Source organism: Rhamphochromis sp. 'chilingali' (assembly GCF_963969265.1).
Source record: "Rhamphochromis sp. 'chilingali' genome assembly, chromosome: 3".
NCBI classification, from domain to species: Eukaryota; Metazoa; Chordata; class Actinopteri; order Cichliformes; family Cichlidae; genus Rhamphochromis; species Rhamphochromis sp. 'chilingali'.
In genome coordinates, this window is record NC_137931.1 from 44196668 (window position 1) to 44216281 (window position 19614).

The window sequence follows — 19614 nt, forward strand, 5'->3', positions numbered from 1 at the left end:
TTCTCCTGTCACTCACCACCTCCACTGGGTCCAGAGGGCATCCTAGAACAGAGCTGGCCCTTCGGATCACCCTGTTCAGTCTCTTCCTGTCCCCAGCAGAGATGCTGCCGCCCCAGCAGACCACACCATAAAAGATAGCAGAAGCCACCACAGAGTCATAGAAGGTCTTCAGGAGTGGGCCCTCCACCCCAAATGACCTGAGTCTCCGCAGCAGGTACAGCCTGCTCTGCCCTTTCCTGTAGAGGGCGTCTGAATTATGAGTCCAGTCCAGTCTGTTGTTCAGATAAGATAAGATAAGATAAGATAAGATAAGATAAGATAAGATAAGATAAGATAAGATAAGATAAGATAAGATAAGATAAGATAGAACTTTATTAATCCCTCGGGTGGGTTCCTCTGGGAAATTCGACTTCCAAAAAGCACAGCAACGACCGAAGTTACAGTTACAGAATTGTTATATATATATATATATATATATATATATATATACACACACACACACATATATAAATACAGAGACAAATATAAATAAAATATACAAAGGGGATAAATAGAATAAATAGGAATAAAAAATAAAAAATAAAAATACAAGTGAACACCAAGGTACCTGTAGCTGTCCACAGCCTCAATGTCCATACCTTGGATGTTCAGTGGTTGCAGTGGAGAATGCTTGTGCCTGCGGAAGTCTACCACCAGTTCCTTGGTTTTACTGGCGTTGATCTGGAGGTAGTTCAGCTGGCACCAGTCCACAAAGTCTTGGGTCAGACCTCTGTACTCCTCAACTTTTTTTACCTCAACTATAGTGATATCACCAAAATGTGTTTCTAATTATTTGTGCTCCTGTGGAAGCTGTAAAGGTTTAAAAAAAATAGGGTGTAAATGCTAGAAACAGAAATCCACATTAGATGTCACAATATCTGTTCTGTGGCACACCAAATTATTAACAAATAATGGCTTTCCAATTTTTGAAAATTTATTTCAGAAATCACTCATGAATTAGAATGAAATGTATATTAAAAAATTACAAGCTTTCTGAAGGACATTCATATTGATTCATGCTATTATATTCAAGAGTCATTTCATTGTCATTCAGCACAACCTCAAGGACGCAATGCAGGATGAAATTACGATGCACAAGCTCAGACTAAAACATATAGAAAAAAACTCAGTGCAAGGTTTAAATAGAAGTAATAAATATATAAATATAAAATATAAAAACAATGGTACATATTTAAAAACAAATAAAAATGAATCAAACATTGATCGAGAGATGTTGCAGTGCTGATTGCAAAGATTATTATTTTTCTGGGCAGATTTGTAGAGTATAATAATCTACCAAACTTTTTCTAATCACAAAGCTGCTCTGCTGACAAGTAAAGGACAAGTAAAGTGGGACACTCGTGGAAATAGGGACACTAGGTCACATGACCACACTGTTTGCTAGGCAAACAAACTATCCAGCGCTTATCTAGAGCCCGCCTACAAGCCCCGCAGTGATTGGTGGGGAGACCGAATGTCGCTTTCTCAATGGGGTGACTTCCTGTCAATCAGGACACTCCTAACAAGTTTGTGTGGACGCATTAAACGCTCTGTGTTGGTTGTTATGGGTTGAGTTGAACCACTAAAAGTATGTTAAAGTTGTTGTTCTTTTGTTATTTTTATTAAGCAGCTATGTAGAAACATGTCAGATTATTTAAGTTAGCTTTTCCCGCTGATGTCAGGGTTATTTTTAAAATACCCGTTAAATGTGTCGAAGCGAAAGTAACGTCACCGTGACAAAAACACAAAGGAACGTGATTAAGAGTTTCATATATCAGCTGTGTGTCCTACGGTATGGTTATAAGGGGTTTGGAGAAGCGATAGTGAAGAGTTAGTTACAGCTGTTACCAGCGTTTTGAACGTTGTTACCAGGAGACTCACATTACCTGGTCAGGTAGCATACAAATGTAACGTTAAACCAAAACGTACGTTGACGCCACCACAAATGCTCGTCGTGCTATCATAATGGGTGTTATCTTACATTCCCAAGTTTTAGACACATACAATACTAATTACAAACCAATTAAGAAATGCCTGCTGTAACTAATACCCCCGACAGGATTATCACGTTATGTATTAACTTCCTTTGGTTGTGGTTTTCATGTATTTATGTACAGCTCAACAATTTTAATAAATACTATAAGCCGATATGCGTCGTTTTCCAGCATACCACCCCAACGAGGTTTACTCTGTGTGTGAGCAACAATCTTGCCTTTACAGTTGATCCTTCAAATGTTTGTGCCTTTTTACTGTTTCAATTATCTGAGGCCTGCAGTATAAAATAGGATTATTTTTTTTTTATTCAGGTAACTTCACTACTGCTGGACGGTTCCTCTGACCTCTGTCCTCCGATTGTAAGAGGCTCTGAAGTTTGTTTATAGCTTATAAAGTTTTTGTGTTTGATTTTTTTAACCTGATGGCTTCAAACAATTTGAAAAAAACAATTTTATTTTTCTGTAAGCCTTAATGTATGATCCTAAAACAGAGCAGCTGTTTGAACTTGCTGACCAAATTTGCAGATAGCCTGAACATATGCTTGAATTTTTTAAAATATATTTATTTTTTACTCTCAGACTGTTAAACACCACCGAGGCTGTAGGTTAAAGAATAAGAACTAAAACTGTACTTTGAAAATTAATTTAATAAAATACTCAGTTATGATCCATCAGATTCTCCTGTCTGTAATGACAGAAACCTGATTTTGATAAGACTGTTAACTTACACAGTCAACAATCTTTCCTGACTTCAACTAGGTTAAATGTTATTAATATAGCACCTCTTTTCTTTTATTCTTTCAGTCTGTGCTGTGTGTTAACCACAATGTATTTTCTCATAGTACAGTTTCATCTTACTTTTAATAATCAGCAGCTCTGTTGCCAGTACACTTATCAGCAGTTGTAACTGATTAGATGAGCTAACTTAGTGAATTAATAACCTGCTTATCCTGATTGATAATGTTAGGAGAAGTGAATCCAGATAACAGAAAGATACCGTCCGCGCATTAAACTTGCTTTGTAGTAGAGACCTATGAGGATGTATTTATGTTTAGCCTTTTGTTGAAATCTGATATCCACAGTAAATACTGTGCTCTGTCACAAACTATTGTACCTCTGTTAGATTGAATTTCTGGCCTAAACTGCATTTGCCGCAAAGATGTTGAGAAGTGTTCTCATCCTCACACACGTTTGTGTGGATCATATGTGGCCATAAGAGAATAAAGAGGGAGCTGTGATCCTCCTTTTGTTCCTAACTGGTTCTGATTTTCTGATTCAGCAGACTTTATACGACCCTGTGACCCCTGGTTGCCAGGGAGCGAGAGGTGGGGCCATGGCTGCGGGGACTAGGGTCGAGGAGAACCAGCTCCAGAGGATTATCCGAGATTTGCATGGTTTGTCAGCTTTGTGTGTGTGTGTGTGTTTGAATGTGTGTGTGTGTGTGTGTGCGTGTGTGTGCGTGTGTGTGTGTGTGTGTGTGTGTGTGTGTGTGTGTGTGTGTTTGAATGTGTGTGTGTGTGCAATTACACTGGCAGACGTCAGTTGTTAACTGACATGGCCTCACTGAGAAGAAGAGAAAGAGAGTTAGCAAGCTGTGATTTCAGGATGTCTGCCATAGAGTCAAGTCTGAGTACAGTTTAGCAGAGGGAGACTGACTGACCCTTGCCAACAAACCATTTGGAAGCACAGGCATCTGACCTCATGTTTGTGTTGTAAGGGTGTGGTGGCAGCCTCTGTCAGCATGCAGCGAGACAGAGAATGCGTGCTCAGAGTGCATCCATCACGGGTGTCTTTCCAGTTTTTACGATGGATAAGAGGCAAGTTTTTATGTAAAAATCAGCTTTACTGGAAGAGCGTGACAGTGGAAGTGGTTAGAGTTATAGGTACCAGGACTATTTGAGTTTGTGTGTTACCGAAATGTACACTTTGCATTCACTCAGTTTCCTGTCTTAATAAATTAGCTGAATGAAGACATGCTGCTTCTTTCTGTTTTTAAGTTTACTTTATATAAAATGTATGAACAGTTCCCAGTTTTCCAACATAATCTACCTGCTTTGCCAGTGATCGGTTTGGAATTATTTTTGTGTCTATTTCAGAGTCTGTTGCAGAGCTTGCAAAGGAATACAGAGAAACTGGGGAGCCAATCACAGATGACAGCACCAATCTCCAGAAATTTGCCAACAAACTGGAGTACCTGCTGCAGGTGAGGTTACACAGCTAGCTAAGGAACAACACGTAGTTTCTTAGATGAAACAAAATTAAGAAAATGGACAGGAAGCTAATTAACTGGAGAAACACAGCATTTTACATGACACATTACTCAATGATCTTATTTGTCCTTAACTAGTGTCTGTAAATACTTACCTTCCTGTTTGACTTCTCCAGGCACTAAATTGAAAAATTCTGCTGCCTTGATATAAAATATATCTATATATTAAAGAAAAAGTCTTCTTCAACAGGAAGTTTAGGTCCAAAGGGTTTTTTGACAGTGACAACTTTTTGTAATTTTCCATCTCTTTATTTCTTGAAGTGCAACCTTTCACCTTTAATTTATGGGATTTAACATAAAATTTGCATTAACTGTTTATCATAAATCATAGACCCCATTTTCAGAAGCTTAAAATTAACTGGACAGACTAACATAATTTTAAATATAAGGATTGTTTGTATTCTGATGAAATGCTTTCCCTGCCTAAAGTCTAGAACTCATGGACATCACTAAAAGCTGTGATTCCTCCCTTCAGAAGCTCTTCTAAGCTTTTATTGCAGCTATCCTACAGTTGTTGACGTTTGTGGATTTCTCTGCCTTCAGTTTTGTCTTCAGTTGGATATTGCATGCTCTATTTCAGGGGTTGGGAACTCCAGGCCTCAAAGGCCGGTGTCCTGCAGGTTTTAGATCTCACCCTGGGTCAACACACCTGAATCAAATGATTAGTTCATTGCCAGGCCTCTGGAGAACTTCATGACATGCCGAGGAGGTCATTTAGCCATTTAAATTAGCTGTGTTGGATCAAGAACACATCTAAAACCTGCAGGACACCGGCCCTTGGGTTCCCCCACCCCTGATCTATTGGGTTGAGATCAGATGACTTGACTTGACCTTTGAAGAGTATTTCCCAACCTTGAGGAAACCCTTGGGTTTCTTTTGCAGTGTCCTTTTGGTTATTATCCATTTGTACTGTGAAGCTCTGATCAGTTTTGGAGCATTTGGCTGAATCTGAGCATAGAGCATGGCCTTGTACACTTTCCTTCATTCTGCTCCTTCTGTCAGCCTTCACATCAACAAACATCAGTGTCCTGGTTCCACTGGCAACCATACAAAGCCATGCCATAACTCTGCCTCCTCCATGTTTGACATGTGATGTTGTATGCTCTGGATGGTGAGCTATTCGTTTCTTTCTCCATTCTCCATCTTGCCATTATTCTGGTATAAGTTAAATGTTTCATCTGACCAAAGACTTTTTTCCTGTTCCCTAGAACTGGACAGACCGTTTCAGATGTTTTCTGTTAAAGTCCAATCTAGCTGTTCTGTTCTTGAGTGCAACTAGTGGTTTGCTCCTTGTTGTGAACGGTCTGTATTATTAACATTTATAAAGGCATCTTCTGATTGCAGACTTTGACAGGGATACACCTACCTGTTCGAGATTGCTCTTGACTTACTTAGATGCTATGAAGGTGTTTATCTTATTTGTAATTCATTCATCATCCGCTTTAGTCGTCTTCTGTGGCCGTTCAGGCCTTTTGGTGTTATTGAGCTGGTAAATGCATTCGCATGTATTGGCAACTGTTTGGACTTCAAAGTTGAACAATTTGAATCAACTCCAGAACTTTTATGTCTAATACAGGCTTCATCTGGCTGTAAAACTATTTATCAGTCAGGCGCTCAATTACTTTTGAGCCTTGGAAACTATACACACAATACATAAAAGTGGCTTTAATTTGTTAATAGTTAATAAAATGCTTTTAAATTAAAGCTGAAAGTCTGCACTTTAATCATATCTTGATTGTTTGATTTAAAATTCCAGGATTTTACAGTCAAAACCACAAAAGATGTCTTACAGCCTGTGGACCTAACTTTATACTTCTTTCACCATTTTTGCTGCTGTGGAAATCTCATATAGACTTCAATTCAGGATAGTTTGGGTGCCATGTCGCTTTCTTACAGTTTCTGATACCTTCTTTCAGTTTGACCAGAAGGAGAAGACCACATTTCTTGGCACAAAGAAAGACTACTGGGATTACTTCAGTGAATGCCTGGCTAAGATCAAAGGAGCCAATGACGGTATCCGCTTTGTCAAATCCATCACTGAGGTGAGATTTGTTAATAATGATACCACTAAAGCCACTTTCCACAAATGCACTGCAGCTCTGAACTTTCCTAGACATCACCAGATTGAGGTGTCCAGCACTGTCGGGTCAGACCTTAAACCCCTATAACCCTTACAGTGCACCTGAGTGAGAATAGAGCAGGTAATAGTCATGAAAATGAGTGGGCGTCATGTGTCCTCAGGCGGCACATTAATCTCAACCATCTGAAGCTGACTATTTACGATTTTGTGCCAGGTGTGAGAAACAGTAATGAGATATGTGGAAACAGAGTAACATAGTTCTGGTTGCATGGTGACAATATCAGACAGACCTTTAAACATTCATGCTAGTTACATACTTCAATTTTTGCCTTGTTACTTAGAATCTGAAAAATCTAAAAACTGTGTTTATCCCGAGGGAAATTATTTTGTCATAGACATGTTCACTGCGGCAAGAGAGGAAAAAATGATTATACAAGAATAGAATAAAATAAAATAACTATGAATGCAAGTGACATAATGTCGGTGCAATGAATAAAAATAGAGTACCAGCATATAATGGGGGAATGGGAAAAACATTCAATAACATACAGATGAATAACGATAATAATAATAATGCACAATCTGAGTAAAAAGACATAAATTACATTAATATCAATCCTAAAAAAGTCGTCTACAGAGCGAGAAAGAGTTGTACAGTCTTATTGCAACAGGTAAGACGGATTTCCTGTGGGGGTCAGTTCTGCATTTAACGGCGATCAGTCTTTTGCTGTGTGTACTCTGTATATATATAAATATATAAAACTCAGGACGCATTTTAGTAGTTTAAGTGGCTTTAATTAACAACATATTGTGAATTTTTTTGTTTGCTTTTTAATGTGTTTCTTGTTGTCAGTTTTATATTATTTGTGCCTGTCTTTCAGTTAGATTTTGTATGGTTATTTAGAGACTAGAGTTGTTCATTTTGTTTTCGGAAAGGCTAAACAGAAAGATATTTTTCTTTGTAGTCTTTGACTCCCGGCAATGTCAGTACATGTTTTTTTAAGGACCATGTGTAATAATCTCTGATTTGCTTTAATAGCTAAAAACATCTCTGGGGAAAGGAAGAGCATTTATTCGCTACTCCCTCGTACATCAGCGACTGGCTGACACGCTGCAGCAGTGCCTAATGAACCAGAGAGTCACCAGGTAAGCCTGTCACAGCCCGATTATTTCTATGCTGACATTAAAAAATAAAAGAACACACATATTTGATTTAAATCGACAAGATTGTTAAATTTGAATAAAGCCCATGAAACACTGGCAGAAGTGAGCCAGCTGTTTATGGCTGACAATCATGGAAACTGAATCAGATGTTGATTTTTCTGTTTGATGTAGCGTTTGACGTCATTGTTTTCTGTTCTCTTAATGAACGTCCTAGAAGTAGCTCTCCTACGAAATAATAGTAGAGTATGTATAACAGTCTAGTTATTATGAAGTCGCTTTCAGTTCAGTCACTTACTTGAGTGAAATGAGTGTGTTTAGTGCGGTAGACTTATTTTAATGAATAGAAAAATGCAAAATTCTCAATCTTAATTTTAAAGAGAAATATGGTTGATTTTTGATGCTACAGACTATTTACTACAGCCTAAGAAGCTTAATGTGTGTGTGTGTGCGTGTGTGTGTGTGTGTGTGTGTGTGTGTGTGTGTGTGTGTGTGTGTGTGTGTGTGTGTGTGTGTGTAATTTTTCTAGGTGACATTTCCTTTCTTTAGTGTTTACTTTCAAAAGTATATTATTAAAGTTCAAATTTTAAACTTAATTTGTTTTTTGTGGTTTTGCTGTGTGCTGTCACGTTGTCTTTCTCACCTCTGTCCTCACAGTGACTGGTACTATGCAAGAAGTCCCTTCTTGAAGCCTCACCTTAGTGTGGACATCATCAGTCACCTGTACGAGCTCAACGAAGTCCAGTTTGACGTAGCATCAAGAGGTTATGACCTTGATGCCTCCTGGCCGACTTTTGCAAGGTAACAAAATAACTAATGAAAATAATGTAAAATTAAAAGAACATTAAAAGGTGATATATCTCTGCCTTTGAACCCACTTAGTCAGGTTGTCTGACATTAATCCATATTTCTCATTATCTGAATTGTTTTATAATTAACAGGAGGACACTGGGAAGTGCAAACTCACCTGGCCATATGTGGAAACCACCCAGTCGCAGTTCCAGTATTAACAGTCTGGCCAGCTCTTACTCCCAGGTAACTGATGTCTGTCTCTAATAACATCATTTAATTTTTTATTAACTTTCAAATGATTGCAAGATTTTCATTATTCCTTTTCTTCTTCCTTTGTTTCCCTTGAAATCATAAAGCAAGCATCTGAGTTCCTTTCCAGCCCTGACTATGGTCAGGGTCTGCTGAATGACCTGAATGAGTCGCTGCCTGCCTGCAGAGAAGATGTCAGTGAAGTTGAAGAACTTCGACTTGAGCTTGACCGTTCAGAATTGAAGCACCGAGAACTCCAAGATAAGATGCAGCAGCTTGGCGAGGAGAGTGAAGAGCTGAGAGGAGTTGTTGTAGATCTGCAGAGACAGCTGGATGCATCGCTTACACTTAATGAGCAACAAAAAGGCTTGCAAGAAAACTTTTATGCTCTGCAGCAGAGAGAGACGGCTTTATCCAGAGAGGTAGAAGCACTCAGAACTGGGGAACAAGCCAAGCAGGCTGAGCAGCTGCTGCTTCAGGAAAAGCTGGCTGTTGCTGAGGGGAAGAACATGGAGCTCATGGCCAAGATGGGCGGGTTTCTGAATGAGAAGGACCAGCAGACGGCCAAGTCCTTTGATTCTGCACAAAAGATACACGAGTTGCTGGACAGGTTGAAAGAAGCAGAGAAAGGGAAGTTAGAAGCAGTAGCTGAGGTTGAGAAGAAGAGGAGGCAAACAGAAAGGCTAGAGGAAGAGCTTAGAGTCAAAGAGACATCTGCAAAGGATGCTGAAACAAAACTCGGAGCATTACTTTCGTCTGTGTCTGAGGAGAAAGTCAAGTTGGAGGAAAAAGTGGAGGAGCAGTGCTTTACAGTTGACAAGTTGCAGGGGGCCTTGGTAGTGAAAGAGAAGGAGGCTAGCAACCTACAGAGGCAACTGCAAGACCTCCAACGATCTCTAGAGGAGAAAGAGAAAGAGGTAGTAGAGGTGAAGAAGAGGGCACAAGAAGATAAAGATGAGATGCAGAAAAATATTGGTGACTTGAAAGAGTCTTTAGAAGCAGAAGTTGCTTCCCTTATAGAACAGCTTAAAAGAAAAGAGGTGGAGCTAGCCTGCAGCGTTGAGACACTACAACAGCTGCAAAGCAAGAACCAGGGTCTGATCACAGAGAGAGACAAACTGAATACTAGGATTGCTGAGCTGGAGGAGAATGTCAAAGAACAAGCTACGAAGATAGAAAACGGCAAGACAGAGTACTCCGAGCTAGAAAAGGAGATGGCAGAAAACAGATCGGTGCTTGAGGCTGAATTAGCAGCTTTAAGAGCTTCTGAGAAACAACTTAGAAGCCAGCTGGATGACACCAAGGTGACAGTAGATGAAAAAGAAAAGCGACTGCGTGAAGAGAACTGTAAGCTGGATGAAAGTCTGCAGCGAGCCACCATGGCTGCAAAGCTCTCAGAGACCACATTGAAGCGTCTGGAGCAGGAGAATCAGAGTCTGAGGGAGGAGCAGAACACTGGGAAAGCAGCTCTTAACCTCATCCAGGCAGACTTGAAGAATGCTCATGGACAAATTGGAGAATTGGAAAAAAACGTAGGAGCTTCACGCAATAATGAAGCCAGTCTTCAGGAACAGCTCCAAGTCAAAGAGGCCCAGCTCGAGAGTAAAGAGACTGACCTTGTTAAGTTGCAGTCCAGGCTAAAAGATTTGGAGACCAAGGAGAAGGAACTTGAGATTGCCAAAGCTGATGCTGAAGCCACCTGTGCTAAACAGAGTGAAATGCTTAAAAGTGTGACCTCTGAGAAGCAGGTGATGGAGATGGCGCAGTTGGAGAGGAGTGCTGTCGAAGCCAAGGAAAATCAGGAAATAATCGGAAAACTAGCTGTGGTTGAAGTCCAGTTGGAAGTCAGGATGAAAGAAGTGTCCAGACTCCAGGCAGAAGTGCTGGACCTTAGGGTGCAGGTGCAGAGATCTGAGGAAGAAAAGTTAAAGTTAAAAGCACAGCTGGAGGTGACAGAAGCCCAAAGAAATGAGCTCAGGACCCTGACTGAGCAACTTAAATCCCAGACAGAGGCACTGAATCAGAAGCATGTTGCAGAGCTCGTGGAGTGCAAAAAGAAGGAAGAGGCGCTCATTGAAAAGCATGATCACGAAGTCGCTGCTCATGCCGAGCTAGCCATAGCTGCAGCCGCCATGCGAGAAGAGTTGTCTACCCTGAAGGCAGACAATAGAAAGCTAGCTTTAGAGAACAACGAGATCCGCGAGGGTTTGCACAGGGCAAACACCGAGATGGCAGAGCTGGGGATGACCATCTGTAAACTGAGTGCAGAAAAAGAGGAGGTCAGAGGGCACTGGGAAGGCGATTCTGGGAAGATTATAGAGCTGGAGAAAGGGGTTGAGCGACTAGAGAAGTGTATGGAAGAACTACAACTGGAGAATAACAGTTTAAGAAAGGAGCTTACACAGAAAGAGGCACTTCCGCAGACTATCGTGGAGCTCCAAGAAGAACTGGAAAAGACTAAAAACCAAGTGCAAACCATTAAGGACTCAAACAAAGAGGAGATGGAGGCCATCAAGTTCCAGATGAGCTCAGAGAGCATGAACTATCAAGTGCAGATAAAGGTGAGAGGAATAAATGTGTTAATCACGACTTGTCTTAAACCAGCAGTAATTAATTTTAATAACTGAACTCGGGGATAGACATCTCAGTCAGTTCATTGCTTTCACCAGAATATCTCAGAAAACCGTTCACGTGCACCAGTGGATTGAACCCCGGACTTTGTCTTCAGCAGCACCTGTTGTCATTGTTAATTCAGATGAAACAACTTCAGAATATTTGGTGTACATGTTTCCTTCTGGCGTCCTCTGGCTTTTTCATCTAGAGCCATGACTAGATAAAATTTCAGTTGGTCTCAGAGCTTTTGATTTATGATCAAAAACATTCAGCTCCAGCTGTACTTTGCGTTTAGCACTAATGAGCACATTAAACTTTTTTTAGGTAACACCCTAGAATAAAATGACGATCAGTAACAGCATGTTGACATTGTTATTATAATCTGTTAGCTCATTATCGTTTAGTTCAAAGACACGAGCATGGCTGTGAAACCCTTCTCTTACGCTCACATTTCAGAGTTTGAACGAACAGTTGGACAAGGTGACGGCCGAGCTGCAGGAGGAGCAGAGGAACAAGTCCAGCTTGCAGGCTAAAGTTTCTGAACTACAGGTTTGTATTTTTCAAATGCAGTCTAATCCAGCCATTTATGGCAACAACACAAGTAGATACAAAGTCATGTTGGAAAAATACTAGTTAGATCACCAAGAATTCTAATATTTAATATATAGCCTGGAGCAGACATCAACATTTTAATTATTTGCATAATGATTGGAGCAAAGGAAGCTAAACATTACATAAAATATGACAAATTCTATTATTTGTTTTGTTCCTCAGCAGATTTCCTTTAAGTCTCTTTTACTTTTATTCTTTTCACAGGTAATGACATGTTTATTGTAAGACCAATTTGTCTTTAGTTGTAAAAGTGGAGTAGATACACAAGCTCTGTGATCGTCATCAGATACATGGCTTACCTAAGTGTGCTTGAGGTCATATGTTTGTGCATGAGGTTAGGTGTTTTAATGCAGTTGTGGCCTTATATCATCAAATACTGGTTTAACACAGGTTTCTGTTGTTGCTCCCATTTATTTTTCTATACCCTCCTATAGAGCAAGAGGGCTTTGAAAAACAAACAATTATAAATAGGGTTGTTTTTTTTTTATATGGAAAAACCTTCTATAAATAACACAAAAATTGCTAATGGATACACTGCATGCATTTGTTTTACGAAGGCTGAGAATGAGGAATGCTTGCACCTAACGAGAGAGAAAGATGCTCACATCACCAAGACAGAAGCAACCATTCGTGAAAATGAAAGCGAGATTGAGCAACTCAAAGACGCAGCAACCAGGTACATTCATAATCAGTAATACTTGTGAATTCCAACTTTTAATGGAAAAAGGGATCTCTACTAATTTTCTCGTGTCTAAAGGGCTGAAGAAGCACTCCTGGCCGCACAAAAGACCTGCGAGGAATTAAAGGAGAAATTGAAGACGGCGGAAGCTGACAAACAAAGCAGTCATCTGAAGATGACCGCAGAGATCGATGACCTCAACAGAACCAAGACGAACCTTGAAGAGCGGCTCATCGAACTCTTAAAGTATGGCCATTGTCTCTTGTAGTTCTTTGCAAGACTGTCAACAAGGAGAGAAAATTTTAGTGAGGAAAGGTGTCATTAGGTCTGAGGAGCAGGTGAGGGGAGGCTTCTCTAAATGCTGAGCTAAATTACTGAGATTGGATTTGACAGAAAGACTTTGATGGAGACAAGAGCAGAAAATGTTGGTGAGAGACTCTACTGACATAAACAACAGCTTTTTGTGTACCATTATTCACTGTATTCAGAAACCTCAAACGCTTTCATACTCTGCATAGAATGAAACACAAAAACAGTGATTCATGCAACTCCAGTGGGATGTGCCCACGTTAGTTCTTCCATTTGTGCTCTTTTATTATGCACGTCTTCATTATTTGTCTTAGTTGCATCGTTTCAGAAATGGAGAGATATTCCATGTTTCAGTTTGTATGCGTTCTTTTGCATTAAAGCAGTTTATGAAGTCCAACTAAATGACAAATTTTGTTCAGCGAGTAATTGTTCACGATACTTCAACTGCTTTGAATATTGAGTTGATATTGAGAATTGAGCCAAATCCATCCCACGCAAAAAAATTTAAAGGCTAGACTGAAGACAAGACTGAAATCTGACGTTTCATTGTCATTTTTGTGCTTGAATCAGGGACAAAGATGCTCTGTGGCAGAAGTCTGATGCTCTGGAATTTGAGCAGAAACTGCGAGCAGAGGAGCGTTGGTGGCTGGTGGATCAGGAGGCCACCAACTGTCTCGATTGCAAAGGCCAGTTCACCTGGTGGCTGCGCAGACATCATTGCAGGTTTGGTTCTGCACCAAGGCCTACTCTCCTTTTCATGTTTGTGCATACCCTGAATTGATTTTCACACTGCATGTAACGTAGAATCAAATCCACTTTCACACTCGAGTGATGATAAAAATGTGGATTATGGGTAAAATATTTCTATGCATGTATGTTTAGTTATTTATTTGTAATGTTGTAGGCTCTGTGGCCGCATCTTCTGCTACTACTGCAGCAACAACTATGTTGTGACCAAGCAAAGTGGGAAAAAGGAGCGCTGCTGCAGGCACTGCTACACCCAACATAGTGCAGTGGTGGAGAGGTTCACGGCAGCAGAGTTAAGCCCCTCGGATGTGCAGCCTCCTCCACCTGGAGCTGGACCTCAACCACCTCCTGAACCAGCTTCATACATACCAACTCCCAGGGTCACAGGTGAGAAGAAGAAACATGTTTACTCACTAATTTCACAAATGTCCACATGCACCGATAGTTTATTGGTGTACGTATCTGACCCTCACTCTTCATGTAAGCAGAAGTGAAAGTTTAGTTGAGGAAGGAGGACAGAAACCTTTACTGTGAATTCCTGTGCAATAGACAAATGGGGAAGATGATGACATTTTCATTCAGAGAAAAACGCAGTTTGGCTCAAATTCAGAAAAAAAAAAACCAAACTGCGTCATTCGTCTCAATTCAGTCCTGTTACATTTTTCCTTTTTAATGCTTGCATGATTTTTTATTTACTCCAGACTGCACATTGTTCTTTGTTGCATTTAATCTGCTTTATTTACCTGTTCGCTCTCAGTGTCAGATCCTAGTAACACATCTGAAGCTTTTGACATCATCACAGAAGAGGAGGTAAATGGTGTGTACGACAGTGATACCACCTCTCAGACCACTGCAGGGTCCCTGGAGGGAGAACAAGACCGCAGGCATCCAGGAGCGCTGGATTTGTGAGTGCAGCGTCTATGGGCAGACAAAGCGGAGCGGATGCCGATGAGTCATTGCTCCGCGTGTTGTTTTCAGAGTCAGCGTGTCACTCTGTCATTAACTGCTCAGGGTCCTCAGGTGAAACTCAGCTGGAGAGATCAATCAGAAAAAACACAAGATACCACAGTGCTGAGCACCAGTAATTAAGCAGCTCTTAACTTATATTATTAACAGTAACATTATCGTTATCTGTTTAAAACACGTAACTGTTGTGAGTGTCTCGCTTTGCTCTTAGAAAAGACCATAAACGTGGCACCAGCCGGCTTGTTAATGTCGAGTTGATACAAAACTCTTCACAGACTTCAAAGCAAACATTTCAGTGTTGAATAACCATCGGATGGCGTTTTTGTCAAGGTCCAGTCCTGGTTTAAAAAAACCCACTGACATCACTTTGAGAGGCCTCGTAAGAAAGAGGCATTCAATAATTATTTTCTAGTAATCTTAGTTGATTAGAATAAAACAAAATAAAACATTGTCCATAGCAAGAATAAAAAGAACAAACATTTACCTCAGTGGTGATGAACAAGCCCAGTTCTTATACTACTGAGCTAATTGAGTTGTTGCTCAACTAGGTTATGTTCCCTGGATTTATTATGCTGACATCACAGATAGAAAAGTTAAATCCAACAGCAACAAATGAAACAGCAGATGGCTGCAAACATGAATGACCTAAAACTGTTTTGTTTTTTTTAAAGAGGAGACTCTGGTAATGCTTGTTTTTGTGCACAGAGACATGTGGCCATCTGTTCACAATCCTGCAATAAACAAATTAGCTGTCAGTTTCTAAAAAACAAAGAAAGACAGTTGCATTTAATTCCTTCGTTGCAATAATCTGAATAGATGTATCACTTTGTTAAAAACACTCTGTTCTACATGGAAACAGCGACAACATGTCTGTGGTTCGGTGTTTGCAGGCCTACCGCGACCGGTTGTGACCAGGGATGTTATGTTGGGGTTTCGATCGTGTTTGCTGGGTTGTGTTTACAGATAAGAGAAAAGAAATAAAGGAAGCGGTACCACCAGATTACTTTCATTTTCTGGAGAACACATGTTTGTGTACTGCTCTTAATAGTTCTTAAAATAAAGAAACTTTTATAACAAAAAAGTGCTTTATTAGTGTGAAACAGGTTACTTAACCAGCATCATCATAACATTTATGCAGCAAAGATGTGAGGTTGCTGAAAATCAATGTAATTGGCGTTTTTAACATTAAGCATTTGTGTTTGGGTGAAATGAGGTAAAACATGCAGAAATGATCCATTAAAATGCAAAAGTACTGACCCGTGGGTACAAATCTGAGTCCACTTCAAATGCATATGATGTTTGAGCATGTCCCAGCAAAATTTAAAATACAGATTAAAATTAGCTGCACTCTGTGTAGATGCTGTGGAGTTTTATGTTGATGTGAGTTATTTTGTTTAATAGGTCTTTGCCACTGAAGTGTTGCACAACAGTTTTCATAACGATTGTTCTCTGCGTCTCGTTTCGGATTTTGTAGAAGCACAGGAGAAGTGACCCCTGATGACGAGCAAGTTCCCACTGTTCAGGATTCAGAGATCAACCTTCTCAAATCAGGAGAAGTCACGTGAGTTTTCATGTGGTCTAAATATATATCATGCTTAAACTTAGCACAAAACATAAGGAAATTTGATTATTTCTTTGCTGTAACAATCCTTCTTGGCAATAAATCTTATATGGCTGGAAAACCTGAAGTCAGAAGTTTGCTATTAAAAGGTATCCTTTAAATATCTATGGGTTCTGGTTCTGGTCTCATCCCTAATCATAAACCTTCATTATCATTACAGGGTGGCTGTCCCTCTCAGTATTGATGATATCGCTAAGTTTGGTGAGAGTTCCCGGGAGCTCTTCATTAAGTCCAGTAGCTACAGTGTTATTACTGTTGCTGTGATTGATTCTGGGCCAACTATAAGCTGGATGTTTTCCTCCGAGCCCAAGAGCATCTTCTTCAGCGTGGTTTACCGGGAGTCCACTGACACTCCGGTGCAACAGTCAAAGGTACAGTTAACTTACTGTGAGCTCAGGAAATCTCTGTCTACCTTTTTTTTATATAGCCTCTTGTGTAGAGGCCTAAACACTGTGAGCATGTGTTGATGTGCACATCTTGTAAGTCTGCCACTGGCAGCGTCCATAAAAGCAACTGTTGCAGATTACATCATTTTAAATGGAAGGAAATCGCAAACCTGCATGAAAGGCTTTCCGGTTGTTGCCAAACTCAAATACCCCACACTCACAGGTGATGATTTCAAAGCAGAAGTTATCACCAGACCCAGTGTGTGCTTTCATGGTCACCCCTACAGACTGCACGGTCTTTTTGCTTTATTTTTCAAACATTATTGACTGAAGAAAACCACTGCAGGAAGCCATTGTTGCTCAGCAGGGTGAGCTGCACATTCTTTACTTAAAATGTCAGAGGTTTTAAATGAGTTGTGACCTTTCATCTGGCGTTCTATCAACTCCCTCCCTTGTCGGTATATCCTGATGTTTGTTTGTTTGTTTTTTTAATTTGATTTGGTTCAGTTTTGATGACCGTCGTATTCTTTATTTATATTTGTTATGAAAACCTGCGGCAAATCTTTCACCTGTGCACTGAGATTATTTTTAAAGGCCTGTTTCTGTTCTGTTCTCAGGTCCTGATTCCTCTCACTCGCTGCGTTTCCCATAAAGAAACCATTCAAGGACAGCTGAAAGTTCGGCATCCTGGTCTCTACACCCTTATCTTTGACAACTCTTTCTCTCGGTAGGTCACGATAGTTTAGAACAGTTTGTTCCTCTTTTTTTGCAGAAGTGTGTAAATTACAGAAATGCCATTATGTTTGCCAGCATTTGTGTTTGGCTTTTATGTAAATTTTTAAATTTCTTTTCAACCAAAACTATTCTTCAACAGGTTTATCTCCAAGAAGGTTTTCTACCATCTGACCATGGAGAAGTCCATAATCTACGATGGCAGCGACTGCCCATGAAACTCTCTCTCACTCTGCCCCCAGAGACGTCATCCTGATGCCACTGTCAAACCTAAAGGAGAACTGACATTATGGCTTATCACTGACCACTTCCACTTTTGTTTCCAAAACCAAGTATATTATTCCAAAAAATGCTCTTTACCACTTTAACAGTGCGGTGTTGGTGTTTTGAGGTATGTTTATTGGTAAACTGTGGCCTATGCAATATTGTCAAGAAAGGTTTTAGAAGGAAAAATATCTATGCAACTTTTAGGGTATTTAAAAAAAATACATGCACTAAGTAATATTCATGGCTTTAGTTCAAGTATATTTAGTTAATTAAGCTGGATTTTTTGGGGGGGGGTTTGCCAAGTTTGGTAGTTTTAGTTTTGCTTCTGTTTTAGCAAAAATGTTGTTGTGTTAAGGAACGAAGGTCACCGCAAGTAACACTAATATGACATTTGATAAGATTGTTCAGAAGCAACAAATACTTTACTATAAAAGTTGTCTATGAAGACAGAATGATTTTCTTTTCTTTTTTTTAAAATACAATTTGTGGTTATTTTTAAATGTTTCGTGCAATCTTTATGGTGCAAACCATTGGTTCACTTTGTCACTTTTTTGAACACTGTGGCAAGAAAGAAGCGAAGCAGAAATGTGTTTAGGGGGCCTGGAAAAAGCAGTTACTGCTCCACAACATGCCATAAGCACTTTGTGCAAATCTCAGGAGTTAGAAATGCAATTGTCCTTTAGGGGATGCGTGCCCCATTTTATGTTTTTGAAAAATGTATTTTTAAAAAATAGAAGACTGCCATTTTGCTCTCTTTGTATCCAGGTTATGGAATAAGATGAAGTATATCTTCCCAATTAGTTTGTTTTATAAATTACTTGCAAATTTTTATTTTAATTGTGTTGCTTTTATGAGTGAACTGCAGCATGGGGACGGGTAAGTCTTATGAGGTACAAAAGAAAAAAAAAGATTGAACTAAATTTATGCTGTTTCTTCTTTGTATCAGTATCCAGACTGAGTCTTTGCATGACTCTAACTTTAAATATGTTGCTGAGTAGTAACAGGCTACTGTACTTTCTAAGTGCCTTGTAATTCTAACTGTCAGGGATGTTTGATGTTCAAATTACACATTTTTAGTTGTGTTGTCAACTTAGAACACATCATCTGGTATGAATTGATATCACTCTGTTAACTGATACTTAACTAACTTTCTGTGTGAAATGGCATCTAAGTCATGTTCTGCACATTATACTATATTTTTTATTTTATCGGTGTAAATGTCTTTTTGCTTTTTTCCCCCTTATGAATCTCTGGAATCCTTTCATCTTTGCTCTGGATGATACATTTTTTCTTGTGATGAAGTAGGATGTTCATTTCTGGTTTTTGTTTGTTTGTTTGTTTGTTTCTGAGCAAGGCAATAAGAAAAAGCAACTTTGGTCACTTTTGAACACAGCCCTACGGTCTGGGTCAAGCAAGTATGCTGCTTTTTGTAGAGGCCTGTTTCCACTATAGTCAGGTCTCTTTTTATCAGCTTTGATGGGTGTAATTGATGCAAAAACTATGCAAAGGTGTTTTCTTTACAAAGCTGCACTTTGTGAAAAATATATTTAATTTGTTACAAATTAAATGAAAATCTGTTTTTATTATCTTTTTCAACAGTGCACACAGGGACAGATTTTTCTACTAGCTGGTTTTGAATGATTACTCTGGGGGAATAAATTGTGTGGTAACCAATGCTACAGAGACTTGAGTGTAACTAAGAGACCTGTCAGACAGCCTACAAACATGAATAAAATGAGAGAAATGATGTCTCTGCACTAATCTGTGTCTGATTTAGTATTTCAAGGGAACAAGATGAGCTCTTTAACGTGTTTCTTAACATTACATCCATGTACATTTGCTTTCTGTTGTATGACCTCCAAAAACAAGAAAGTTTTTTTTCTGTGTTTGATGAGTAACTGAGTTCAAAAGCTGCTAGTTGGTTCCTCTGTTGTAAATCCTATATCCTCTATTCTGATATGGCTTTGCAAAACAAAGAAACCACAGAGTGTTTTTCTCTGTTAAAGATGAAATACATAGCTCAAAAAAATTAAAGGAACTCTGAGTCACCACAGTTTTAATTCAATTCAATTTTATTTATACAGCGCCAAATCACAAC

General features: G+C 39.5%; 1 protein-coding gene across 5 annotated transcripts; it reads left to right on the forward strand.

The window, feature by feature from the left end:
* The first annotated feature begins 1555 nt into the window (after positions 1–1555).
* On the forward strand, positions 1556–19411 carry fyco1a (FYVE and coiled-coil domain autophagy adaptor 1a). Of its 5 annotated transcripts, none has more exons than XM_080877450.1 (19): positions 1589–1627; positions 2346–2393; positions 3316–3427; positions 4130–4236; positions 6219–6344; positions 7422–7528; positions 8201–8344; positions 8485–8578; positions 8692–11145; positions 11654–11746; positions 12367–12485; positions 12567–12734; positions 13368–13520; positions 13702–13931; positions 14302–14449; positions 15985–16071; positions 16292–16502; positions 17135–17244; positions 17392–19410. In XM_080877450.1, the coding sequence occupies exons 3-19, from the start codon at positions 3367–3369 to the stop codon at positions 17465–17467; spliced, it is 4488 nt and encodes a 1495-aa protein (XP_080733576.1). In that variant the 5' UTR covers positions 1589–1627; positions 2346–2393; positions 3316–3366; the 3' UTR covers positions 17468–19410. The 5 variants fall into 5 exon arrangements, with proteins under 5 accessions (XP_080733577.1, XP_080733573.1, XP_080733574.1 ...); XM_080877449.1 differs by having other exon boundaries at positions 1609–1627; positions 3313–3427; XM_080877451.1 differs by lacking the exon at positions 2346–2393 and having other exon boundaries at positions 1556–1627; positions 3313–3427; positions 14347–14449; positions 17392–19411.
* The last annotated feature ends 203 nt before the right edge of the window (positions 19412–19614 follow it).

Coding starts and splice junctions, on each gene's coding strand:
- fyco1a (XM_080877447.1), top strand. CDS start 3,367: ATGGCTGCGGGGACTAGGGTCGAGGAGAACCAGCTCCAGAGGATTATC. Junction 7,529..8,200: donor ATGAACCAGAGAGTCACCAG/GTAAGCCTGTCA, acceptor CTGTCCTCACAG/TGACTGGTACTATGCAAGAA. Junction 11,146..11,653: donor ACTATCAAGTGCAGATAAAG/GTGAGAGGAATA, acceptor CTCACATTTCAG/AGTTTGAACGAACAGTTGGA.